The 26,158-nt window shown below is 49.6% G+C and overlaps 8 protein-coding genes across 8 annotated transcripts; 4 read left to right on the forward strand and 4 right to left on the reverse strand.

Moving 5' to 3' along the window:
* Positions 1 to 2,405: 2,405 nt before the first annotated feature.
* On the reverse strand, positions 2,406 to 5,422 carry N7503_002223 (alpha,alpha-trehalase). Its single transcript, XM_057061770.1, has 6 exons — positions 5,204 to 5,422; positions 4,825 to 5,064; positions 4,686 to 4,758; positions 4,512 to 4,633; positions 2,721 to 4,462; positions 2,406 to 2,661 (listed from the first exon to the last, which is right to left on the reverse strand). The coding sequence occupies exons 2-6, from the start codon at positions 4,954 to 4,956 to the stop codon at positions 2,532 to 2,534; spliced, it is 2,199 nt and encodes a 732-aa protein (XP_056925732.1). The 5' UTR covers positions 4,957 to 5,064; positions 5,204 to 5,422; the 3' UTR covers positions 2,406 to 2,531.
* Positions 5,423 to 5,743: 321 nt separating this feature from the next.
* On the reverse strand, positions 5,744 to 6,701 carry N7503_002224 (short chain dehydrogenase/reductase family; the record flags this gene model as incomplete). Its single annotated transcript, XM_057061771.1, has 4 exons — positions 5,744 to 5,963; positions 6,025 to 6,328; positions 6,387 to 6,621; positions 6,672 to 6,701. The coding sequence occupies 4 exons, from the start codon at positions 6,699 to 6,701 to the stop codon at positions 5,744 to 5,746; spliced, it is 789 nt and encodes a 262-aa protein (XP_056925733.1).
* Positions 6,702 to 7,030: 329 nt separating this feature from the next.
* On the forward strand, positions 7,031 to 7,999 carry N7503_002225 (deubiquitinase OTU2; the record flags this gene model as incomplete). Its single annotated transcript, XM_057061772.1, has 1 exon — positions 7,031 to 7,999. One exon carries the CDS (start codon positions 7,031 to 7,033, stop codon positions 7,997 to 7,999), a length of 969 nt encoding a protein of 322 aa, XP_056925734.1.
* A 168-nt stretch (positions 8,000 to 8,167) lies between these two features.
* On the reverse strand, positions 8,168 to 9,146 carry N7503_002226 (putative thiol methyltransferase; the record flags this gene model as incomplete). Its single annotated transcript, XM_057061773.1, has 2 exons — positions 8,168 to 8,527; positions 8,652 to 9,146. The coding sequence occupies 2 exons, from the start codon at positions 9,144 to 9,146 to the stop codon at positions 8,168 to 8,170; spliced, it is 855 nt and encodes a 284-aa protein (XP_056925735.1).
* Positions 9,147 to 10,817: 1,671 nt separating this feature from the next.
* On the forward strand, positions 10,818 to 12,640 carry N7503_002227 (MFS transporter; the record flags this gene model as incomplete). The annotated part of the gene is made up of 3 exons (XM_057061774.1): positions 10,818 to 11,217; positions 11,274 to 12,283; positions 12,317 to 12,640. 3 exons carry the CDS (start codon positions 10,818 to 10,820, stop codon positions 12,638 to 12,640), a joined length of 1,734 nt encoding a protein of 577 aa, XP_056925736.1.
* A 1,314-nt stretch (positions 12,641 to 13,954) lies between these two features.
* Positions 13,955 to 14,472, forward strand: N7503_002228 (pheromone/general odorant binding protein; the record flags this gene model as incomplete). Its single annotated transcript, XM_057061775.1, has 2 exons — positions 13,955 to 14,008; positions 14,059 to 14,472. The coding sequence occupies 2 exons, from the start codon at positions 13,955 to 13,957 to the stop codon at positions 14,470 to 14,472; spliced, it is 468 nt and encodes a 155-aa protein (XP_056925737.1).
* Positions 14,473 to 16,657: 2,185 nt separating this feature from the next.
* N7503_002229 (PE repeat family protein) lies at positions 16,658 to 21,865 on the forward strand (the record flags this gene model as incomplete). The annotated part of the gene is made up of 4 exons (XM_057061776.1): positions 16,658 to 17,611; positions 17,637 to 17,856; positions 17,932 to 18,183; positions 18,243 to 21,865. Exons 1-4 carry the CDS (start codon positions 17,456 to 17,458, stop codon positions 21,863 to 21,865), a joined length of 4,251 nt encoding a protein of 1,416 aa, XP_056925738.1. The 5' UTR covers positions 16,658 to 17,455.
* Positions 21,866 to 22,298: 433 nt separating this feature from the next.
* N7503_002230 (uncharacterized protein) lies at positions 22,299 to 23,747 on the reverse strand (the record flags this gene model as incomplete). Its single annotated transcript, XM_057061777.1, has 3 exons — positions 22,299 to 23,033; positions 23,103 to 23,421; positions 23,491 to 23,747. 3 exons carry the CDS (start codon positions 23,745 to 23,747, stop codon positions 22,299 to 22,301), a joined length of 1,311 nt encoding a protein of 436 aa, XP_056925739.1.
* Between the last annotated feature and the right edge of the window lie 2,411 nt (positions 23,748 to 26,158).

Raw genomic sequence — 26,158 nt, forward strand, 5'->3', positions numbered from 1 at the left:
TTGTTTTAAAAATACTGAGACAAAGTGTGCAGAAAAAACACAAATCTGTTAATATGCAGCCGAGGTAGGAAGGGTAGCACAGCTAGTCCTGGAATGTAAGGACGAGAGTATGGGCAATGCAAATTGTCACAAAGAGGTAAAGGAGGACAGGAGAAGAGAGTCGCAAAGCAAGAGAAGAGACTTTTGCAGATAATAGAAAAAATTACAATCACAAGCCAGCAGGGAAACCAGGGTACTTATTTACTTTGCGAATGCGTCACAACCTTGTCGGTAAACGCTCGGCTGACCGGGACCAGCCCAACCCCAGGATGCCTAGGCTCAGTACGGTACTGTCCAAGAATCGCCATCAACCAATGTTCACAGGCGGTGCGCCGAAAGGCGGAGTGTGCGGGTACGGTTCGGGAGAGAGGATCCAGATGCTGGTGATCCTCGGTCTAATGGACGACTTGGCTCGGCGTTTTTATGGCGCTTGAAACGGTAACATCGCATTTCGCGCACTTTTTCTCGTTCTGCAGCTATTAAATTTTTATCGGTATCTCATCAATGAGGTTCTACAGATTCAATGATCTTTTTTTGATCTTCCAAAATGAGGTCTGGCGTTCCGTGCAAGGACGCGAATAGATCGGAACGTCAATGAAGCAATGACGTCGTCGAACATGTGCGTCGGGAAGCATTACAATACATGGTATTTTCACGTGCATTTGGCCATGACAGTTGAACCTCGAAAGTAGACTTCACCCAGCAATTTATAATAATACTAATCGTACGATAGATCTGGAGGTATCTCCGTAATCAACATCTCTCGTTTTTCTCCACTAATATACTCCCATAGTCGCTCAAACGGAAGCTATTCAAACATTGAAAAGTCTAAGAATGTATGAGTCATCAATACATTCCCGTCCTGCCCCGGTATTCAGCGCATCTCCACCTGCCATCTTGGCCTAGACAAATCATGAAGAACCCGAATCTTCAAGCAGCAGCCGTTTCCGATTATACGGTAATAGCCTGACAACTCAAATCCATGAATAGTACACCAAGGAGGCCCCGCCAATACCTATATCCATTACTATCTACCTCCGGGCTCAGGCGTATACGTTCACCCCGGGGAAAACGAATATCCATCTAGGGCAAATATGTGCTCATGTACCGTGAACACGCAAAACCCTGAAATACAATTTAAAACACCACGAATTCATACCGGAGCAGCTGACAGTGATGGTCATTTTACCCTAAACCTTCCTCCAATAAAGATGATGCGCGGGGCGATCATAAAATGACTCAGTCTAACCGCCTTCATTGAACCTCGGCTCATCGACGCTGACTGTACCTCGCGTTGTATGTCCCACCACATAGATCCCCCCTGTCTAGGGTCAGCAGGTAATCTACTAGGATCGACAAGGGTCCTTTATCGGAGACAGCTAGATATGGAAATATATCAAATGCGCGTTTTATTTGCGCTATCTTGCACCCTTTTATACTTCTATCAGAGTATGAAACTTATCTGAAAGTTATTTGCAGCTCTTCAAACCCACAAAATATCTATCAAGAAAAATATACTTTCAAAATGCAATTGTTCTTTGCATTCACAACTAGTACGTACTATAGTCAACGGTCTCCACGAGAAAAACCTCGGGAAATCCAGGGGAATGCCCAGACTCCACCCGCAAATTGTCTCCGTAAGGAAGTAACTGCATCCTTAGCTCCATTCGGGCCCTCGATGGCGTCTTCAATACGGTTCGGGATTCCTGGTGATTCGGATGCTCGCCGGGGGGTTTCCGAGCGGAGCCCGAGTTATTTTCGCGAGTGCCGTGTGCGGGGATATTCTTCCAAGGTACGTACAAATGCGGGGGCTGATATATAGTGGCGTTGCATGAGTTTGAAACCCCCTCCACTCCTTACATAATGTTCTACCATGTTCCCTGCCAGCCAAAACCTCACATGCTTAGCTATATCAACCCAGAATAGTTATAGAACTTGCAAGCTGAACATCACTGAGAACATTCCTAATAACGTACCACATATGACTTAAGAGCCGTGTGGTGACCGATGTTCTATTTTGGGTCAGCGCGCTGAATATAGGCGGTAAGCTATACATAGTAGGCGGTCTGAAAGGCTGGCTTCAAACCCATGCAACACCACTGTACCAAGGCAGCTATGATCAATAGTTTCGATGGAACGAGAAAACAAATGATGTTTTTATTGCTTTTCGAAAAGTCACGCTATTTGGAGCCAAGCTCCCTCTCCAGGAAGCCAATTAAATCAACGCAGAATCATGAATACATCAACCAGACGCCTGTACATATCTCATTCACTCTGCATGCCACAAGGGCCAGTTTCTTGTTCTTCCTTCGTCGTTCCGATGAACACAAAACCTTGGAACAATTCTCAACCGAGTGCCAGGTGGGCCGACATCCTTGTCCCCAGATTCACTTCTAATTGTACGCCATTGCTTTTTGGTTTGTCTTACTAAACCTCCAATGAAGTGTCAAAGAAATTCACAATCAAGACTCCAACTTCAATGCACAATTCGTTTAATACGCATTCTGTGCGTCAACCGCCTTCTTGTACGTATCGTAGGGTGTGATGGTTCCCAGCGAGCGACGCTGGTGCGCATTGAGGATCTCCAATCCATACACATAACTAGCATTGACCCAACCGAAACTAAATGATTGACGTTAGTATGAGCGTTTCTCAAACCCATTTGTCGGTTCGAAACTTACCCTTCTCGTGGCGCGCCCTTGAAATCGGTGCCTTGGTTGCCGTACTCGGCATCGACGCGGTGCGGATCGATGGGCCGTGTCACATCGTACTTCTCCACAACAACACCATTGAAATCGACGAATGCTTTGGTGATCATGTACAGCCACTTATAAGCCAATCTCTCTGCATCTTCCTGGTATCCATAGCGCAGGAACGCAGTCCAGGCGAGCATCTGCTGTGGTGCCCAGCCGTAGGGGTAATCCCACTGTCGGTTAGGTCGCTCCAAGCCGACGGGACCTCTGGATTCCTCTGTACCAGATACTAGGCCACCGAAAGCTTCAAGCCGTGGCAGAGCCTTGGCCACCATATCGGCTGCCTGAGCTGGCGTCGCAAGACCAGCCCACATAGCCCAAAAGGTTGTTGCAGTTTCATAGTCCGTTTGTTCCTTCTTTACAGTATCGTAGTCAAAGAACATTCCCTTCTCTGCATTCCAACAGAACTGATCCATTCGCTGCTTGCGCTTGCGGGCGCGGCGATCCCAGGAAGCCGAGCTTTCGAACTCGATATCCTGGGTCTGAGGAGTTCTGAACTCCACCGGGATGTCCAGTTTATCTTTGAAGTGAATTCGGATAATCCTGGCAATATCCACCTCGTACTTGTAGAGTAAGGAGTTGAGGTCGACGGTAGCAAGATTTGCGCACACGCGCTCCAAGCGGTAACTGGTATCGTGACCAGACTCACGCACCGCTCGATCATGCAAGAAATACTCATCCAGCTCTGGCTCGTTCACCTCACGCGAGTTGTATGCTTTGACAAATTGCTCAAAGGTCATGCCATGCTTTTCCGCATATGGCATCAGGATGTGCGTGAAATGAGTAGGCTCTGTCTCCGGCGGCACGCCCCACCCCTGGGGTCGGTATCTCGACAAGCCGGAAACTGGGTCCAAGCGTGGCTCACATGCCCACACACTGTGGTATTCCTTGATCGCAGCGAGGACTGAATTCCGCAGGAACTCTCTTGCGTCTGGCTCTTGCTTGATCCGCTCATAGACACGGAGTGCCATGTCAGTCAGGAACGGAGGCTGCGAGCGAGTTAGGTAGTAGGATCGATTGGCATTGAGGATCTTTCCGTAATGCTTAATTTCGAAACAAAAGTTGACGACCATGCCCTTGGCAAGATCAACTCGGTCACTCACAAGGAGACCTAGAGACTCCATGTAGCTATCCCATCCGTACAATTCGTTGAATCGACCTCCGGGCACCACGAAAGGAACGCCTTCCAGATCCTCTTTCCCAGTGGCTTCGTCAATCTTGGGTTGCATTGCAAGTGCCAGCAAGCCCGGCTTCTCACTGAGCTTCATAACATAATCCGGGGTAATGTCAGCGTCAAGCATCACCACGTCTAGACGTAGTTCCGGGTGTTTCTCGGCAATCTTGGAATAGTATTCGAATTGTGCCGGGGCGCCTGGTGGGATGTAAATGCGAGGTCGTGGGTCGGATGTCCAATCCTTAGGATCTCTTCCAGCCACCTCGATATTCGAGCCATCAATGCGTCTGGTCAACGCTACCCAGAAAGAATTCTTGATCAGCCGCGAAAGCCGAGCCACTGGATTCTCGCTGAGGCGAACCTCATCGAGCTCAATATGCTTCCGACCGTAGTCTTTCGCGATTGTAAGTTCCTGAAGAAGATTGGAGAGCATATAAGTGCCGCGAACATCAACACGATTGTATCCCGACGAAGCCGCCGTTCCGATCGACAGTGTCTACCAAAATTAGCAGCTAGCAAGAACAGGTACGAATCACTAGGCCTACCTTTGGGCCAAGATCCTCAATCGTGATCTGCATATTCTGATCGGTATCTTCTTGCTTCAACAGGGCGTCGAGGGTTTCTTCCACGTTGATGAAGAACTTGCGGGGTTTGTGGCTTGACTCATCTGAGCGTCGGTGTTAATCGTTGTCTGTAGAATTTGTTGCGGGATGGCTTACCATGACTTCCTCGCCTCGAGGGCAAAGTCCCAAGGAACTCAGAGATGTCCTCACGGCTGTAATCTTTCAAGCTCTGTGCATAGAAATCGAGTCAGTCAGGTGCCCGGGCCTACCTCACCCCAACAAGGTGGCTGCTTACCGCCGAAAAAGCGCGCCCGCGGCGAATTCTACCAAGTGATTCTTCATTTCCATAGTAGATATCCGGATGAGAGAGGGGATCGATGGAGCCAGCCCGTTCGGGGCGTTCGGAACGGCCGTTTGACGAGCTCATGGTCTGGTCTGTCGCGCAGGAGGGGTAGAGGCGGAGAGACAATCTAGACTCGTTTGTGGTAACTCAAGACGGAAGTGTGTTTCCACACCGACTATTCACTTTCTTTCTCTTTTCCCGGGTCAGAAATCCTGGCAAGAGAAAAACTGAACAAAACAGACAGTAGTCTTCTGCAGAAACTGCCAATTACCCCGTTTTATGTAGAGAAGGGCGATTGGAAGCAACTGTGGATTTTGGAAGGTTAACGAACGAGACAGGGGCAACCTGGTTCACGGAATGAGACAGTCTCGGTCTCAATTGGGCGTGGTGTACGGTACAGTTGTTTGGGTTAAAAGTGTTGTTTAGAATCTGATATATGCTGTGTGAAGGTGGGATGGTCGGATGATCTACTAGAATGACGGCATGAGAAGCGATGATGTCGCCGCTCCACAGTGAGTTGCCTCCGATAAGCTAATGATAACAGCAAAACCGGATAGCCGTATTGGGTCATTGACTGGATCTAGATGTTTCTAATTGATGCTTTGTTGTTCTTATTTATTCAATTGGATCCATATACTGAGAACAGTCATAAAAAGCAAAGATACCCAACAATTATGCTTCGGCCAGCCATTCACCGGAATGTCAGATGGAAATCCGCTATTAGGCCCCAAGGGCCCCCCGCATCGGTGCTCCCGGAATGTTAAAAAAGGGAAAAGAGTGTGTACAATGAATAATGGAAGCCTCCTATTGGATTATTTACAGATACAGCCAAAAAATGGCATTTGATCACCTGGCGCGTTTAGCGAGCACCTTAAATCTTGGCGGCGATAACGCTACCACCGTCTACAGGGATGGTTGCACCATTCACATAAGCACCCGCCCGGCTACTCAAGAACAAGCAAGTGCCAGCCACATCTTGGGGAGTTCCGATCCGACCCAGTGGAATTCCAGACTTTATGGATTCACCGAAAGTCTTGAGGGTCTCAGCCATCATCTTACTCTCGAAGGGGCCACAGGCGATAGTGTTGGAGCTAAATCAAAATTGAAATAAGCATAGGGCCCGCAATACAGATTATCAGACGAAGCACTTACGTGATATTTCGCTTGCCCAGGTGATTTGCCAGTACCCGGCTCAGGTGGTGCAGACCGGCCTTACTGGAACTGTAGGCAAAGGTCTCGAGCGAAGGGACACGGAGACCATCCACACTGCCAATGTTGATAATGCGAGCCGGGTCATTCTCCGCGGAGGCCTTCTCCAACAGTGGGGTCACGAGCTGGGTGAGATCAAAGACGCGGTGGAGGTTGAGGGTAAGGACACGGGTGAAGGCAGCGGTAGGATACTCGTCGTAGGGGGCACCCCAGTTGGAGCCGGAGTTGTTGACCAGCACATGGAGTTCTGCGATTACTCGAGTTAGCAATTGATTCTCGTATCGGATACGGATACAGTCACGCACTGCTTTCGCGCTTGCTCAGCTCCTCTGCAAGCTTCTTCACGTCCTCATACTTGTAGAAATCCGCTGGGATGGCGTGCGCCTTGCCCTTGCCGAGAGCATTCAGCTCACTCACAGCCTGCTCACAGGCCTTTGCATCGCGCGAGGAAATATAGACGGTGGCACCGTTGGTAACATATCCCTCCGAGATCATGCGACCGATGCCTTTGGCTCCGCCAGTGACCAGCACCACTTTGCCCTAGAGAGGAGTTAACAGGGTCTATGCTTCTATTGGTCAGACCCACTGACCTTGACATTAAATAGACTCTGTGAATCCATGATTGTGAATATGAATAGTTTCTTGAGGTTCGATTAGCGTAATCTCATCACTTTATGACTTCCCCAGCTACCCCGTCGCACTGCATACAGTAATACCCCCGGGCCGAGACCCATGCGGGCGAGCCGAGGCACATCGGCGAAACACTTTCCCCGACATTGCGATGATTATTCATGTCATTCCAAATCGGGACACAACTTAGGGCAGCAAAGTCAGGGTTTCGCGGGGCGACTCATCCTTCATTGTTGTCAAGAAACTGCATATACTCCAGCGTTGATTGCGTCATTCGTTTTTGTTCTCTTTTTAAATAGACCGGCTCTTCCTACCCACCATGGACGAGCTTCAGGCAAAGCACCGCAAAGAGCAAAAAGACCTGCAAGGGCGCATCACTCAGAAGAAAAAGTCCGCGACGAAGAAGACCCGCAAAGGCGTCAATGATGACTGTGAACGCATGCAGCGAGAGCTCACTGAGAAACAAAAAGTGGAAGTTTCTCAACTAAATGGCACTTCATCCGAACCGGTGGAAGGCTTGGAGGATCTCAGTCTGGAGGACGAAACACGGGCCAATCCCGAATCCAACGAAGACCAGATTCTCAACACTGCAGAACCAGAGTCAGAATCAGCTCCTACCCCCGAACCCACAACTCACACCAAAAAGCCTAACCGACAAAAGGCCCGCCTGGCCCGTCGGGCAGCTGAGCAGGCTGCGGCAGCCGAAGCAGCCGCCGAGGAGGCCGCCAACCAAACTGACTACAGAGGCAATGAGAAAGAGGTGATGGATGCGGTGTTCAAGAAGCTTGGACTGAAGGAGATCGAAGTCAACCCCGACGGACACTGTCTCTATTCATCTGTTGCTAAACAGCTGGATGATTCCGGACTTGGCTTGCGGCCGGACCCAAGCCGAATTGTTCTCGAACCGACGACACAGTCGCGCATTGACACTGTTGCATCGCCACAGCATGACGGGTACCGAGCAGTTCGGGCTGTGACGGCGGATTTCATTACGCAAAACAAGGATGACTTCGAGGCGTTCATGGAGGAGCCATTGGATGTATACACGCGGAAGATTAAGCTCACCGCTGAGTGGGGAGGACAACTGGAACTGCAAGCCATTGCTCGGGCGTATGGACTGGAAATTAATATTGTCCAAAGCGATGGACGAATGGAGAAGATTGAATCGGGCGATATGGATAGCTTTGATGAGGAGGAAAAGCTCAAGCGCGTTATCTGGCTGGCGTACTACCGCCACTCTTACGGGCTGGGTGAGCACTATAATGCTCTTACGAAGAAGCAGTCTTAAAAGAATGGGTTACACAACTACTTTGGGTGTGCAACACCCGGAAATAAAATACTCAATACCCCCAGACCGGTTCAATACTTCCAGACTGATCGATCGATCACGGAGATCTGTATTCCGTTCTTCTCTCTTTTTTTAATCTCTCTTCGTGGCACATATCAAAGGGAATATTTAGTCACGTCGGCGCCAGATAGAAACTCTATCATGGATCACTCCATTTTCGCCCTGTCCCTTTTCGTGGGTCCGCTCGGGCTGCCAGTAGGCCACCCGCTCAAGGCCAGATTTGCTCGGCGCCCGCAGCGGATCCTGCTTGACCAAGCCCTTGGCATCGTAGGGAATATCTTCACCGGGGTGGCTCAAGTGTTCCATGTACGCCTCCGAGGACACAGGAAAAGGAGGTCCAGCAGCAAGAGGATTCTTGTGGCGAGGAAACTCGAGACAGATCAAGTTACCCTTTGGAGACGGAGCCAGAAGCTGAGTGTGCCGGAGTGCCCACTTGGGGCGAAGTGCTGGACTCAAAGCACAAAAGAACTAGATACAGTCAGAATTCGAATGATCAACAACGGGTAGAGGTAAGCAGCATCGCGTAATCAGGCGAAACGATCCATAGATAGCTGCATCTGATAATAAAAAGCAAAAATAAACATTTACTTACTGTGTAATCATAGATAATGTCAAATCCATTAAGTGGCACACCAATAGATTGTAACCACGCATCATCGAAAAAGTCACCCTGCACGAATGTGACTTTTCCTCGACCAATCGTCTGGTCTCGAACCCGGTACCAACTGTTGTTCTCAGCCTCCTCCTTCTTGCATGCCTCAATAGCACCTGGACTGTACTCCAGTCCATAGGCATCAAACCCAAAGCTGGCCAGAAGGAGCACGTCGACACCTCGGCCACAGCCAGGCACTAGAACCTTGCGTCTGTACGACTGGCCTTGTGCATCCTCAGCCATAGGTCCGCCAATGGTGGCCCGCTGTTTGACCAGTGTGTCCTCCAGCGCTGGGTTCGGGAATCCCGCATCCCAGGGCAGCTTGACATCATTCTTTTCCCACAGTGAAGCCCAGCCGTCGACATATTTTTCGTCTTTATAGTTGGCTAGGTGAGCCTGGATATCCTCAGGCTTGATGGCGGTAGGGGCAGTCATTGTTGGAGATGTTTTGATGTAGTGCGGGGTTATGACGGGGGGAAGGCGAATATGATGAGATATATACCGACAGAGCGAAACTTCCAAGGCTGTCACGTTGAGTTTTTATTTGGCAAGTTATTCCCTTGGTGATTTTGTTTCAAGAACATTGAAGGGATTGAGTGAATGTTAGGTTCACCGTCATTTCCACTCCATTTCATAGCTTGATTTGCAGTGGGCTTATTAATCACCTCCTTGCAGATGCGCGACCGTGCCAATCTGTAATGTAAGTTTTGCGTTCGTTTAAAATGCGCTTATGGGTATTTCTTGCTAATTACGACCAGGGACTCGGACTTCACCCCTGACATTGAGATAGACTGATGCGGAGGATGTACTAAATGCCACGCGATATGCCGGGTCCGGGGCGCCAAGATGTGACACACTGTCAACAATGAAGTGAGTTTCCCCAATCACACAATCCCTGGACTATACAGTGTTGTTGCATGAGTATGAAACCAGGCCTTAGTCCACCTACTATGTATAGCTTACCAGAACTAGAACACCGGTCAGCACACGATTCTTGTACATGAATCATATGTGGTACATTGTTGGGAATGTTCTCAGTAATGTTCACTTTGCATGTTCAACATACGTGTTGAGCTTATTCAACTAAGAATGTCAGGTTTTGGCTGGCAGAAAACATGGTAGAATATTATGTAAATAGTGACGGGGGTTTCAAACTCATGCAACACCACTATAAAAGCCAAGGCGAGTTTATCGAGACGTCCAAATACTCCTACTACTAGGAGTATATCTATCTAAACTTGGTGGAGATAGCGTCTTTCCCCTCATGGCATTTATCCGCGTTTTCGCTCTGCCGGGTAACCGGCTCTACAGTACTTTACGGTGACTGGCTGCATCGCAGGCCCGCTAGGGAAATCAAGGTCCTATGCCAGGTCCCCTGATGCGCCCTCATGAACAATTGACCGGAAATTAATCCGCTTGCACTTGATAAGAGCAGAATGTTAACCCCCGGTCGCAAGCGGTCGTCGATGAACGTGTTCCCCAGTGCTGCACATTGCTGTAGAGGCTACTTTGTGAGAACTCTATGAAGATCTTGATTCCTTCGACCCCTAAGGATTTACATTTACACTTTTCCCAAGAGTATTTCCTTCTACATTCCCACATTCAGATATCAATCAAGTAGTTGTTGACGATCACATTCAGACTGAGACCACTCCGAGCACATCCCAGATCCGTTCCTGCTTTCTAGTCCTATAGTTGCCCAAAGGGTCCACGCCTACCTTTTTCGGGGATTTGGTTGGTGCATCGACTCTTGAGAGTCTTGGTTTTCCGGTCCCTTGACGATCCCATCAGATTCTATTTTCTTGGCATCCATTGTAATGCTCGTTATCACTACTTTGAGTATTGTTCCAGCCGCATCGGACCCAGTTCATTCGCCAGCCTTGGCCAGATAAAGCACTGCAACCTTGGACCACTGATGACCTCAGGCTGCGGCGTTTCATACCGTCAAATTCTTATCGATCTTCAGGAGATTGTTACAATTGTTTCATGCACACCACGACACCGTCAGCCTTGACGATCCCACACTCACTTGGGTAAACCTTTAAAGGAACCCATCGGGGCTCCTTTGATCTGCGACAAATCAATCAACCCTTCTCACTCCCGAAAATGGGAGACAAGGCGGAAAATTTGACCATGAAATCGGGATTACCAGCCAGTAGCGCTGGACGCAATGAACGAATATTTACTGACAATCCTGAAATCGAATCAGCAATTCGCGACTCGGACTCCTTGGCTCACGCTCGATCTCATGTCTCTGATATCATTGACGAGTACCCCGAGAAGAGTGATGATACCGAAGCACCGCGACCTTTGGCGCGCCAATCCACGGAACTTGGACCGCCAATTGTGGTACCACGACTGAAACGAAGAGGGCTGTTTGGCCAACTAACTCTCATCGCGGAGGTCGAAGACCCCAGGACGTATTCTCGAAAAATGAAATGGTTCATAACTTTTATTGTTGCAACAGCAGGAATACTAGCACCACTGGGAAGCTCGATTTTCTTTCGTAAGTCCGTGAATTGATTCCTTTCTCCTTTGATACTGACCAAATGTCTTGCCTAGCTTCGCTCTCCCAAGTATCCAAAGATTTGAATACAACACCAACCTTGACCAATCTTTCCATTTCCTTATACATGCTGGCCATGTCAATCTGTCCTCTGTGGTGGTCATCGTTCAGTGAACGGCTCGGACGGCGAACAATTTACCTGACTTCATTGTTTCTTTTCGTGGTTTTCAATATCCTTTCTGCCATTTCTGACACAATCGCCATGCTAATCATCATGCGAATGCTGATGGGCGGCGCCTCCGCTTCAGTCCAAGCCGTCGGTGCAGGGACCATTGCAGACATGTGGGAGGTTCATGAACGAGGCCATGCGATGAGTATCTTCTACTTGGGGCCTTTGTGTGGACCTTTGCTGGCACCCATCATTGGCGGTCTTCTGGCTCAACGCTGGGGCTGGCGCAGTACATTATGGTTCTCTGCTGTCCTTGGTGGCCTCATACTTATCTTCATCCTCTTTGCGCTGCCAGAAACATTGATGGTGCAAATGCCCATGCTGCCCTCTGTCGCCCAAGATGAAGTTACCCCCATCAGCCGCCCACTTAGTCGCGTATCGACTCAGCAGGTGGCCAAGTCCACTGCTCAATGGCTGAAGTTTTTGAAGACGAACTTTATCGATCCTTTAAAAATCGTCTTCTACCTACGATATATTCCTGTGCTCCTGAGTGTATACTATGGCAGCATTGCCTTCGGATCTCTATATGTTTTGAGCGTCAGCATTGAAGACACATTTGGTAAACCGCCATACAACTACGAGACCGTTATCATCGGCTGCCTCTATATTCCGAACTCCCTAGGCTACTTCATTGCCAGTAGTTTTGGCGGAAGATGGATGGATAGAATCATGCATCGAGAAGCGAAAAAGGCAAACCGATACGACGAAAAGGGAAACTTGGTGTTTCACCCAGAGGATCGCATGCGCGAGAACGCTTGGCTCGGCGCTTTTCTATACCCTGCCGCTCTGATCTGGTATGGTTGGTCTGTAGAAAAAGGAGTTTTTTGGCCGGCACCGGTATGTTAATCATTTTAAAACATCCCCTCCTAGTTCGATGATCCTAATTACCGATCAAAGATGATTGCCAACTTCTTCTTCGGAATCGGCTCTATGCTAATCTTCAGCATGATAACTACTATGCTCACCGAGTTCATGCCCAAGAAATCCTCCAGTGGTGTAGCATTGAACAACTTCGTGAGGAACATTTTCTCTTGCGTGGGCTCTTTTGTCACGGCCCCTCTCATCAGCGCCATAGGAAACGGCTGGCTCTTTACCATCCTAGGAGGTATGGGTTTTGTTAGCGCCTTTGTTATTCTTTTCATGAAGATATATGGCCCTCGTTGGAGACTGAAGATGGACGAGCGCATGAAGTGACTTTACGCCCACTAGCATGTGGCATTATTCAACAGGCGTCCTGGGTACATATTTGCTTGCTTACTCTCTTTGAAAAGTTTTAATATGACATGAATGGATTATCATATCATGGCAGCGTTGCTTTTTGGCTCTGAGCATGTCGTTCTTTTTGCTATTGCCCTCTTTCGCAGAACGATACTTTATATTTTACTTGGTTCTTGAATGATACACACTTTACAGTTGAAATTTCCGAGACTGTGACCTCAGGAAATAAAGCCTCTTTAAGGCCTGGGTGGTATGTGTAAGTTCCTATCTTTAACACCAAGATCAACTATAAACACTGTATAGATATGATTGGTTTGGATTTTCATTGACCATTATCATCATGAAGAGAGTACCAACACTGATAATTCTGCCACATCCCTTCCTATCTTCTGTTCTTTTGCTTTCCACACGGAGGAAAGCCTTAAAAAAAACCTTGGAAGTCCTCTTACAACTTGGCCGCTGCAACGGGGGTTTTCCAGTGGCTATCGTGAAACATTGATGGCCTTTTCGACCTAAGCGCCTTTCATTCTTTTCTTTTCTTAAAAAGAGGGGGAGATCAAGCATGCTCCAGACGGACAGAGTCATATATATCCCTTTCTATAGCTTCAGGGGACCATAAACGATGATTATGAGCTCGTCTTAATACTCCCAGATCCTAATAACCTTGGTTTCTCGCCGTGGGAGCGCTACTGCAAGCTTGTGTTCTGTCCTTTAATGGATCTACTTACCAGCGGGCTATAACAATGCATTCTTTATGACTTGCATCAGTTGAGTAGCTTAGTAGTATTTCCTAAGTATGCATAGTAAGTGAAGGGTGAGCTACAGTAGGCACTAGGTTTACACCTTAGGCCCCTTGAAGGCTGTAAAGAGCTCCTCCCAATAATGCCTCCTTCACCCTCCTTCATGCTTCCCTCAATCGAATGAATCATCTCTCATTTGAACGTTTCAGAATTGGGCATTGGAACATTCCCGAGACTGTGTTGGGATATGGTTGAGAATGTAGATTGCAAGGGGGTCAAGGTAGCCCTATTAAGACCCAGCAGAGTTTGGAAGGTAGCAATAGGGTTAATCAAATATGATCTGCAAATTTCTGGGGAAAGATGACATCATACTATCAGCCTTGCACATACTCTGTAGTCATTCGGTCTCTCTATGTTATATTTAATGCGAAGGGATTCTCGAGTATGAATCTCACTCGCCTCCTTCAAGAAAGATAATATCAATTGCAAAGATTTTGAGACCAATTCCTTCCAACCATCATATTAAAGACGCGAATAAGCCAAGAACATTATGTGGACTCGCACGCTCATTCTCCCACTGCTCTTCACCCTCTTCGGAGCTACAGTATGTTCTTCACCATAGGAAATATCACAAATTCTCTAACAATATCAAAGGTGAGCATACCTACGGAGCCCATGCGAGCGAACGACCAATCCCTTGACGACAGCACCGAATTAAAGAACGAAGTCATGAAAAAATACTCGGAAGCCCGAGCAGAATGCATAAATGAGGAAAACATAGGAGAAGTCGCGGCCAAGAAATTCGAGGCAACACAGAAGGTGACACCTGAGTTGCACTGTTATGCTGGCTGTGTGGGCTATAAGATGGGCATAATAAAGAAAGAGGGAGGTTTCAATGAAGAGGCGTGGATGGGGTTTGTATCTAAGATCGGCGACGACGAGAAGAGGCAGAAATTGTTGCACGTGGGAACAATGACGACTAATGCGCTTGATGGGCTGGATCGGTGTGAGTCCGGGAATGAGCTTTCGGAGATTTCGCATGTACTTAAGGAATTGAAGGACTATTAGTGAAATGGATGTGTCTAGCTTGTTATGATGAATTGTACGACATCGAGGTTTGCGGTTCTGGGGCCATGAGCAGACCTATGTGTTTTTATACCACGTTTTTGCTTTCCAGTATTTTAAGATTCGAAATGAGTTCGATTGAGAGAATATCAGAAGACGCAGCGTTCTTTGACGGCATTGGATTCTAGGGATATTAGCCCTTAGATACGCGCTGACTATAGGAATAATTTAGCCACCAATGGACTCGCATGACATCGCAATACCTATACAGCATCTAGTAAAGAGACATGAGTCCAGGAACTATCGAATAAAACCCCGTGGGCAACACTACCAATAGCTTAATGACACTCCTTCGTCGAAAAACAAGGCTTTATGGTCTCGTTTCATAATACAATTGTTTGTGATATTGTACCGACAAGCTTTGATTCGCAGTATTATCGGGAAATATTGACCCAGCCAGGAGCTGGGATAGTGACCCTGTCTATACTATGTCTACGTATTGCAATGTCGCCCGCTGTTTCACCTAGACAGACCCAAACCTCGCAACCCTTTCGTTTTTCCCCCGGATACTCGACGGGCTATCGGATGTTACAATTTGAAATACAGCTGCATCGTCACTCTCGAATTACAGTGGAACTATAAGTTACACCTATATTTGCGCACCAGTATGGCCATATCAAATCAAGGCAGCCAATAAGGCCAAATCCAGGCCAATACCAGCATACAAACCCCTCAACCTGCAGATCAGGAGTCGAGCGGGGGAGTTTGGTAGTTGCAGCGGGGACTCGGGGCCATGCATGACTTCGAACCGAATGATTCGTCATCTGCAGTAGTTGCACGCGCTAGCATAGCTATTGGTTGAGAAGTACAGACTACTGTACAATTAAATTGGGGTGAACTTTCGTGAGACGGAAGACTCGGGCGTTAAGACTAGATAGTCGGAAGAATGAAAAGCGACATGTTTGGTTGGATCTGCAATGCAATTGCTGAACTAGAAGATTGCAATGGAACATTCCCGATAATTTGAATAGGATTGTAATGATTGTCGAGTTAATATCTGGGTCCCCTTAAGCTAAAGACATGGCCTGGTCCAAAGTCGCTGTAGCGCGTGTACTAGGAAACATATTTGGGCTTTCATCAGCCCGTATAGATACTTGAAGGAGCTGACATGTACTTTGGTCTACTTTTGCAATTCAGATGAAGTGATTTGGATCAATAGTGTTGGGTTGCGATCCACATTAAACAACTGTACAAGATCGCCATTGACTTTTTACATAGTTTTGATATTATCAGGCACTAGGTATTGTAACCTGTAGCTTGAAGACATGACCTGAGATCCATCTTATTTTGAATAGACTTGTTGTTTTGGATTGATCTAAAATGATCGCCTGCATTTCAACGCGAAGCGTAGAATGACACGAGTCATTGGCGAGAATATGGCCAGTCAGTGTAGCATGGATGCTCGGACCGATGCAGCTAGTCAGTTGACCCAATTTTGGAAGGAGGTTTCAGAATACTGGTTGTACGGGCGTTGGAACACAATCGGGCCGCGCCCTGGCCAGAACACGGTTTAGGTGGCGACGCATCCCGCTTAATTCGGGTTGACTAAACGAGATAAGGCAATTATTGGTCGTTTACTGAGCCCGAACTCGGGAGAAGGAGAAAAGAGAAGCTACGTATTGATCAGATAATGCGATAAACGAATCGAAAACGTGAGCGGTCACACGGCATGCGTCACCTGATCCCAATCACTTCTTTGTTCCACGACTTCCCTCTTGCTTCTCCTGCACGATTGATGCATGGTGTGGGATGATCCAATCTCCTTCCCAACTGTGTGCACCCTTGCTGAATTCAGCATTCCATGAAGCAACTCACAGGTCACAACTCCAAGGGCGAGTTTCTTTCGGGAGAGATGATCGACCTAGTGAAGTGTCGGTGTCGGAGAGTGGAGCCTTGATGACTACGACTCGACTCCATTCGCTTCAATCCCGCCTTTTTGAGTGAGTCAATGGGCCAAATGATTGCCCAAGGAGTGCCAGTGTCTCCAGTGCCGGGTCCTCTCGGTCGTGATCCTCGTCTCTTTCGTCTCCCCACTGCCAGGCCTGCATCTTATTTGCCGCCGTTACCGGGGAGGTTGGGCAGAAATGGGTTTTCGACTGCATCACTTTTTCGCTGTTAACTAGGGCCTTAGGGTCGTTTCCCCCTGGGTACACTGCAGGTGCAGGTGCATTTTTTTTTTCCTCGGTGTGGCTTCTTAGAAAACCACTCGATTTGTTCGTGACCCACACTCAATTCGGGTCCATTTTTTCCCAACCCCACGCCCGTGTTTGTACCCAGTACAGATGGCAATAAAAAATCAACACAAAGTTAGGAAATAGCAATGGAAAAATCGACTGGTGCCACTTATCTCCACTTCACCAAAACTGTGTTCTCCATGCTTGCAGCATTGTCTTGCCTAATTGGGCCATTGTGCTTCCCTCCCATTCCCGATTTCACCGATTGCTGCAGCTCCTGCAAGTGGAGACTGCTGCTCTCACCCGGCCCTAATCAAGGCCCTTCACTAATTCCGCCCTGGTCACCACATTATGGAGACCGGATGCGACGTGGCCCAATTGCATTCTGGTCATCGGGCAGTTCGTCAATGACGTTCAAGGGCCCAATGACTGCCACTGCAGCTAGTCGTTGTTGCCATCCACCACGGGGGCCGGGCGAACCCTTATACGCTGCCTCACCATAGTCGTCCAATTGTAATTGTTTTTGTCGCCAGAGGAACAAGCATAGGCTTCTTACCTGTTCGGTCTTCTAATACAGGAGTACCTGGCCCAAGTGTTTCGACCTTTTTAACTTCATCTTCTTACTCATTTTCTTACTCCTCCAAAGTACCCTTGCATCGAGCCCGACTGTATCGTGACAATCTATAATTGTCCGATTATTTTCTCACGCCACTAGTCCGCCCTGTTTTATGATACGTCATTAATCCGAGGATATGGTTAAGAAAAAGAACAAGAAGAATAATAAGAATAACGCTCGCCCTCCCGCTGGCACTGCAACACCAAACCCCGACACCAACGACAATAAAGATTCCATTGAGGCTACTGGCGAGCCCCCGGCCCTAACTCCGGAAGATGCCTTCGGGTTACAAGTATGCAGACCTCACTCAATTCCAGTACCAATCGGTACAGCTTCAATATCAAACATACGATTATGAAAAATCCCAATTCGCAAGTTATCACATCAATGAATCGACCGATCGTCTGACGGGGGCAAATGACCAGGACAACAAAGAAGACCCCAACACCACCGAACCAAAGGAAGACGCCCCTGCCGAACCTGCAGTAGAGGAATCTAGCGCACCGACCGAAGACTCAGAATCTCCAGAATCTGCTGGTAAGTATGATCGCGGTATACTGATAGAAGATTATATAATCTCTCCATCAGAAGAGTTACTCACTTGAGGGACAGGATCAACAGAGGCAACAACACCCGCCGAACCAGCTGACAATCCCGATGGCGCAGCCGACGCAGACGTCAAGGAAGAAGGCACAGATGCGCCTGCTGGCGATGAGCCTCCGCCGAACGCAGAAGGGGAGGGTGTCTCAGATGAAGCCCCTCAAGAGCCTCCTGCGGAGAGTTCAGAGCCCGAACCGAAGGATGAAGAGACTGCCGCAGCAGCAGATGATAGCGCCGCAAAGCCCGATGACGGTGGAAACAATGGTAAGTTCTAAATATGAGAGAACACACTATTAAGACTACTTTACTAACCTGTTTGACAGACGATGCTTTTCCAGACTGTGACCCTGAAGAGGGAGAGAACGGGGTAGAGGCCGAGAAGGAGGCCGAGAAGGAGGCCGCAAGACTAGCAGCTGAAGAAGCTGACGCCGCCAAAGCCGAAGAAGCTCAAAGTGATGATAATGGAGCCAACGCCGATGCTGCAGCCGAAGGCAGTGAAGAAGCTCCCAAAGAAGCTCCGTCGACTACCGAAGAGCCTGCTGCCGACAAAAATGAAGATGCAGCCCCGCCTGACGAAGCACCTGCGGCTGAGACAGCAGATGAGGCCAAGCCAGAGGGCGAAGCTGAACCAGAGAAAGATGCTTCAGATTCTCCTGTAGAAGCCGAAGCTCAGCCGGAGGAACCACCTGCAGCAAGCGAACCTGAACCGCCAGCACCTGTGGAGCCAGAGCCAGAGCCAGAACCGGTCGTCGACGAGTCGAAGTTGACAGCAAAGCAGAGGAAGGCTCTCAAAAAGAAGAAGAAGAACGCCAAAGCTGAGCCTACACCTACACCTACACCTCCACCTGAACCCGTAGTGGAACCCGTAGTGGAACCCGAACAGCCGGCTCCTACCCCGGCAGAGGAAACCCCGGCAGAGGAAGCTCCAGCAGAAGAAGCTTCAGCAGAAGAAGCTCCGGCAAAAGAAGCTCCGGCAGAAGAATCCCCGGCAGAGGAAGCTCCAGCAGAAGAAGCTCCGGCAAAAGAAGCCCCGGCAGAAGAAACTCCGGCAGAAGAAACTCCGGCAGAAGAAGCTCCGGCAGAAGAAGCTCCGGCAGAAGAAGCTCCGGCAGCAAGTGAGCCTGAACCGCCAGCACCCGTGGAGCCAGAGCCAGAGCCAGAACCGGTCGTCGACGAGTCGAAGTTGACAGCAAAGCAGAGGAAGGCTCTCAAAAAGAAGAAGAAGAACGCCAAAGCTGAGCCTACACCTACACCTACACCTCCACCTGAACCCGTAGTGGAACCCGTAGTGGAACCCGAACAGCCGGCTCCTACCCCAGCAGAGGCCCCGACAGAAGAGGCCAAGGCAGAGGAGGCACCAGCAGCAGAGATCAGCCCACCTGAGGAGCCTGCTGAGACGGCCCCCGAAGCAGCTCCCGAACCGGAAGCAACAAGCCAGCCCGAAGCTAAGCCTGAAGACGCTCCTGCTGAACCAGCAGAGCCCACCTGTGAGCCAGAGGCTACGACACCGGAGGAGCCCGAAAGCACCCCTGCTGTTGAGGAACCTGTGGTAGAATCTGCTGAGCCAGAAGTCCCACCGGCTGAGGAGCCTGCTGCCGACCCCGCTGCACCTGAAGCTGAACCAGAGTCAACCCCAGAGGTAGACAGCGAGGGAGAGAAAGCTCCCTCTACCGATGAAACTCCAGTGGAAGCTGTCGTAGAGTCATCTGCCCCAGAAACCACCGAAGAGCCGGTAGCGGACCCAGCCCCAGTTGAAGAGCCAGCCCCTGCTCCTGTCGAGGAAGTGGTTGAGGAGTCTATTGTTGAGCAGACGCCCGAGGAACCTACAGCGGATCCAGCTCCTACGCCAGAAGCTGAGCCTGTCGCGGAAACTCCAGCTGAGGAAAGCCTTCCAGAGACTGCAAAGGAAGAGCCTGTTTCAGAGGAGCCCGTCGCTGACGCCCCTGTTGAAGAGCCTGCTGCCGTCGATCCTCCTGCTGAAGAGCCTGCTGAGGCTGAGGTGCCAGCTGAGGAACATACTGAAGCTCCTAAAGAAGAATCCGCAGCGGAGGTTACACCAGAAGAGGCTGCACCTGTGGAGCCTGTTGTTGAGGAACCTGTTATTGAGGAGCCTGTTGCTGATGAGCCTGTTGCTGAGGAGCCTGTTGCTGAGGAGCCTGTTGCTGAGGAGCCTGTTGCTGAGGAGCCTGTTGCTGAGGAGCCTGTTGCTGAGGAGCCTGTTGCTGAGGAGCCTGTTGCTGAGGAGCCTGTTGCTGAGGAGCCTGTTGCTGAGGAGCCTGTTGCTGAGGAGCCTGTAGTCGAGGCAGCCCCCGAGGAAGCTCCTACTGAAGAGCCTCCTGTTGAAGAGTCTCCAGCACCGGTTGAGGAGGTGCCCGTGGAAGCTGCCCCGGCAGAATTAACACCTCCAGCCGAAGAGCCCGTAGTGGAGGAACCTGCAGTGGAGGAACCTGCAGTGGAAGAACCTGTCGTGGAAGCTGAACCTGTCGTGGAAGAGCCGGCACCTGAAGCACCCCCTCCTGCTGAAGAGCCCCCAGTCGAGGTCGCCCATGAAGAGCCAGCTGCCCCAGAGCCTGAAGCTGCCGAGGAGCCCTCGGTAGAATCAGCCCCTGAAGAATCAGCCAGGGAACTTCCTGTGGAAGAACCTCCAGTTGAAGCAGCTCCTCCAGCTGAAGAACCAGCCCCCGAGCCAACCCCTCCTGCAGAAGAGCCCCCAGTCGAGGCAGCTCCTGAAGAGCCAGCTCCTCCGGCTGAAGAGCCTGCCCCCGAGCAAGTTCCTCCAGTGGAAGAGCCTCCTGCAGCCGATCCAGTACCTGCTGATGAACCACCTGCCGAAGCAGCACCAGCTGAGGTACCAGCGGAACTTGCCCCAGAGGAGCCTGCGCCTGAAGAGATCCCAGCTCCTGCAGAGCCACTGGTCCCCGAGAGAGCAACACCAGCAGACTTTGCTCCAGAAGAGCCAATCGAAGCATCCCGCGAGATTGAAGAAATTGTGGAAGCACCGGGAAGCAGAGATGGTACCCGCCGCCGAAAGAAGCGTCCAACAGGAGAGCGCGAGCGACGCTACTCCAAGACATCATCCGATGGAAACAAGGGTCAATCTCTTCAACGCCAGAAGAGCGAGCGTAGTGTTTTCACCAATCGATGGGCTAAAGCTTTGGAAGAAGCCAAGCGACAACACGAGGAGAAGAAACGTGCCGAAGCACGCGCAAAGCTAGCTAAGGCAGCCGTGGAAGAGGACAAGGAAAAGAGTGGCATCACTTCCGAGAAGTCCAGGCGATCTGAGCGTTCTTCCTCGAAAGGGCCGAAGGAGCAGGATCCGCCGATCGTCGAGACCAAGCTGAAGCGTACTCTATCCTCCAAGGAACCAAGCCGATCTATCAAGCCGCCTCCATCTTCCAAGGCACCTTCATCCTCGAAGCAGACCTCATCTTCTCCGCCTAAGCCTCAGCCCCGCCACTTCCTTCAATACATGAGCAAAGGCCAGTCGGACACCACCAGACCTCTTGTGCGCGTTAATACGTCCAAGTCTGTGGCTCCACCTTCTGATCGGCCACGTCGCGCCTCGACAGCCCAAAGCCACGGAAGCAATGGCAGTCACGAGCGTTCACCAAACGAGGAGCGGAAGTCCAGCGGCCGTTCTAGTGGCTCAACTTCCCGCCGTGAAGAAGCAGCTCCTCGACCCGAGAAAGAGGTGGAGAGAGAAAAGGAGAAGGAGAAGGAGAGGAAGCCTCGTCGGCGCTCTCGCGAAGAACCCGAACCCAGTAAGCCCCGCGAAAAGGAGCGGGAGAGAGAGAAAGAGAAGGAGAGAGAGAAGCCCGAAAGAGAACGCCGATACCGTGAGGTTCGCGAGGGTGAAGATGGTCGACGTCGTCGACACCGTCGGGAACCATCGCCGCCGAAGGAGTCGAGGCTGAAGGGGCTTTTCAGGACTATTACTGCTCATTAGCTTTGATATTGTATTTCAAACTTGTCCTTTTGATATATGTGTGATGATGATGGTTAGGGTTTTTGCCCTTTGTATGAATTCACGGTTGCTGCATGGAGGAGCGATGCATTGGCATTATAGGAGTACTTGTCTTTCTGTTTAACAAGACTGATCTGCATCTGTGAGATTTCAAATGATGAGATGATGATTCCATACAATATCTATATTGATTTCTGGTCAATTACCTCTCTAAACACAATTTAGTGTAAACTAGAACCCCTTGGTAAGGTCGATTGGAAGCTTGAAAGCTTGCCAAGTTTGGCCATATCATTTTATTCAAGCCCTTCTGCACAGCAGGCATGAGTTATATACCATCATTAGTCATAGGGCATGCAAATCGCCATCGATGCAATGCAAAGCAAAATAGATTCATCCCATCCCAATCAATAATCAATCATTCATTCCCAAGTTCATTCTGCGCCGGAATCACCCTCGAACACCACCCACACCAAGCCCGACACGATCCACTCTCCTCCTTAATAAGATACTTCCCCGTCTCCCTCTCATCCTCATGCTCAACAACACAAGCACCAACCATGACTCTCTTTTTGGCCTTATGCTTAACAACGCCCCCTAACCCAATAACTTCCTGCCGGAAGTACCCCGGTTCCTCGTCGTCATGACTATCCGAAGAGACCAGCTCTTGGTGATAATGTGATGACGCAGATGGATGACTCGTTGGACTATGATAGCCTGTGCTACTTGTGTCACTTGAACTTTCATCCGCTTCACAGTCAACTTCGAGCTCGATCTCCTGTCCAGCGAGACAGGTTTCGCCGCGCCCGCACTTAACGCCTTGGGATCCTTCGCCGATCCCTGTGCCGAGGCCTCCGCCGAGGTATGTGCTGTATCTCGTGCGCCAGGCCCATACGCGGCGGTAAGTTGTGTCGTTGCTGCGGAGGGTCTGGCCGCATTGGACACATAGCCAGACTGCGTCGTTGCAGTGGCAGATGTTTTGTGATAACGTCTCTTGTTTTATCCCTTTCCCGAGGTCGCTATCGAGGTCCAGTGATGACCCGTCTGGCATCCCTTGTAGATGGTGAGAGAGCGGAGCCGTGTTACATGTGCGACAAAGTCGACGAATACGACCCTTCATCGCTTGTTGTGACGGCGGTTTGATAGTGCAATTCTATATCAAGCCAGTACTCATTAGCCATACCGATCCATCATTGTAGCTTATCTGGAGGCCATCACATACCCTGCAAACAATCTTACTGCAACGCCGACATTCACCCACCATGTCGCGTGCACACTTGCCCACTTTCCCACGCGTCATCCGACCTGACTCCGAGCTACCCTGGCTCAGTAATTGCAGGACCGATTTGACGCTGCTAGGAATGGCTGTACCAGTGTCTAGCATCTCCGCGACCGTCTCGATATACTCGTTCTCGCAGCGAAGGGTTTCCCGCACCAGCTGGTGCCGGAAGGGCGCCAAGTTAACATGGAACTGGCGACATGTACGCGATAAATCGTAGAGGGTATTTAAATCGATATTGCGAGCGATTTCCTTGACGATACTACACAATTAGCATTGATGCACACATAGAATCGGGCAGCGATTGAGTTATCGCTAGATCTCCACGTACGGGTAACAGCTCAGCGCAGCTGAGAAGGCATTCCGGTTAGGATTCACCGGATCCTCGACAGTATTCGGAGTCGTGGAGACATCTGCGTCGCGACTGCGATCGCGATCTTCGTCCGAGGAGGTGGGGGAAGGAAGGAAATCAGCCGAAGCTGCTGCGGTCGCGATGGGCGCGACGGTCAGCTTGGACGGGAATGGTTTGCCCGCTGAACCGGAATACTCGGTGAAGGCATCTTGGTCCAAGTCGACAAACACCACCATACTGCTGGTGCCATCAGAGGAGGATGAATCAGCACATCAGATAAGATGAAAGATCTCGAGTGGGTTTGGGGGCTTTTATAGTGGGTTTGTCAAGCTTGGTTCTGATGGATCCAGCGGCTGAGCTGTTCCGAGTGGGATGACTGTGGGACTGAGGGAATTGATGCTCCGTCTTCGGGGCGATGACTGAAGAATTTTAGGATGTGACTAAGGGAAAAGAAGAGTCCCGGGAGTCGAGGAGGAGAGCAGGTGAGGTTATTCGGATGATGACATGCTTCCCCTCATTCTTGTACCTGGCCCCATTTCTTGTTTTGATAAGCGCATCCGTTGATAACCAGATATGCAACTCAACGCAGCGTCAATCATTTGCATTGGAACCAATACTTCTTTTATTTTTGACATTGCAATGGGTCTCCATACGAGTCAAGCAATAGTCTAAGTTTTTTGGCCCCTCGCGGGGTAGTAAACGGTCCGGGGTAAGTGGAAGTGGGCCACTTGTTAGTGCCATGAGCGGAATCAACAGATAGAAGCTCTTTGCTTGCAAGCGTAGATCTCCTCGTATTCAGGCTCCCAATCACTCTAGATCTATGGATTTATTCTCCACCGCAATAAGCCCTTGTTTGAAACACGTACGGGGGTACTTCTCTAGGACATTACTATAAATTAGCCAACTATCCTCATTCGTCATCTTCTAGTCTTGCAAATAGAGCTTGAGCTCCAACTAGCTTAGATGATAAGCTATGAGCGATGCTGTGCTCCTTGACTACTCGGTGGCAGAACACGCAGCTCATGACACTAATGGAATGCGCGATTCAAATCTAGACTTGTGGAAAGACTTTATTCCACACAGATCGCTAGTAGTTGAAAAGGAGTTGTGTATTTCCATGCAAGCCATACATAAGATCGACTGTGCATGTACTGGGTTCATCCTTCGTGATCCTCGTGAATTCGAAGGATGATTAGGTAAGCACTACAATTCACCGAGTAAGAGGCCTTGATAATGAGGCACTAAATACTTGACCCCAAGATAAGTTTTAGAATTAACAAGATTTCCTGTAACACGGTCTAAGGACGCTTGCACAGATGGTTCAGCCGTTGGTCCATGTGGACCTGCTGTGTAAGGTGAGACAAAACGGTATAAGGGGTCCCCGAAGATAACCCCGAAGGAGCCCTAGGCAACTAGCTGCATAACTGTGACGTCCTCACTGGAAGGGATAAAAACCCGTTGGCGATTAGCTGAGGCTGACTATGATAAACCTTGCATACTGTAGACCTCCTTAATTTGAATTCACCCTGTTAATCACAATCAAACGGAAACCCCGAAAGACCGAAAGACAGCTAGGCTGCCACACACCCCGGAGAGGCAGACGATTAGCAATTTAGCCAAGACACCCAGACCGATTTCGAATGCAGATCTCGTTGAGCTGTACGCCCCGTTTCCCCCCCACGTTCGTCATTAGCGTCTGAAATTGATCTTTTTGTCTTTTCTTTTTCCAATAAAGTAAACCAAGTTGCTCCATACCAAGTCTGTGATAGACGGCTCCGCCAATAACAACCCCACGTCGCTACCACATTACCAAAGTGGGAATTGTCTCCGATTCCGCAAATCAAAAGCTTGCATGCACATTGAAATTTCGTTACTGGTTACTGGAATGAGTATCCAGCCCGAAGAGCCTCGTGACACACGCCCCCTGATCGACACGGCGCCTCCATGTTAAATGAGCCTGATCCAGCACGCGGACCGACCCTTGTCATTTGACCAATCACATTTTTCCACTTCCGAGACTGGGCGGCCTCTGCTTAACTTGATTTATTGCGATTAAGGGTTGAGGATCCAGGATTTGATATTAATTTCAATGCGAACCGATCTTACTACTTGGTGTGGTACACGTGCCGGAGTACCGGTCCTGCCGACCATCAAAAGTATAAGTTATTAGCAATCCATTACCTACTCTCTTCCACCTCCCCACAGTTGTTACCACCCAGTGTAGGATCGTAGAACCCCCCCCGATCTGGCAGGAGACAGTGACTCACGTACATCCCTGCTAGTACAAAACTCATCCCGCAATATTGTGAAATGACGTTATGTTAGCAAGGGTGGTTCGAACTGATTACCGAACGGGGTATCCAGATTGCATTAGGATATCAAGAAATCTTGTTCTACGCATTTGATTTGCCACGGGGTAATTATTACGTCCAGGCATTAACGGTCCCGCTAGGCCACAAGACAAAGGGACGTCGGGTGCTCCGTGTGGATCGACAACTCTCATCCATGGTTCAAGGTCGCCCGACCGATATTGTATCTCCACAGGGCTCCAAATTAACAAAGGTACTGGCTAGTCTAGGGTGTGGTGGGCGGTGATTGGTGAGATCGTAAAAGTGTATGCGGGTGGACGCCTTACCGCAGTTATCTT

Source organism: Penicillium pulvis (genome assembly GCF_028828015.1).
Source record: "Penicillium pulvis strain IBT 33274 chromosome Unknown contig_12_segment0_segment0, whole genome shotgun sequence".
NCBI classification, from domain to species: domain Eukaryota; kingdom Fungi; phylum Ascomycota; class Eurotiomycetes; order Eurotiales; family Aspergillaceae; genus Penicillium; species Penicillium pulvis.

What these genes read in the sequence shown, in the direction of transcription:
- N7503_002223 (XM_057061770.1), bottom strand. Translation starts at nt 4,956, where the DNA reads ATGAGCTCGTCAAACGGCCGTTCCGAACGCCCCGAACGGGCTGGCTCC. An exon ending in CTCGAGGCGAGGAAGTCATG is followed by an intron (nt 4,634 to 4,685) that starts GTAAGCCATCCC and finishes ACCGACGCTCAG; the next exon opens with ATGAGTCAAGCCACAAACCC. An exon ending in AAGGGCGCGCCACGAGAAGG is followed by an intron (nt 2,662 to 2,720) that starts GTAAGTTTCGAA and finishes TCAATCATTTAG; the next exon opens with TTTCGGTTGGGTCAATGCTA.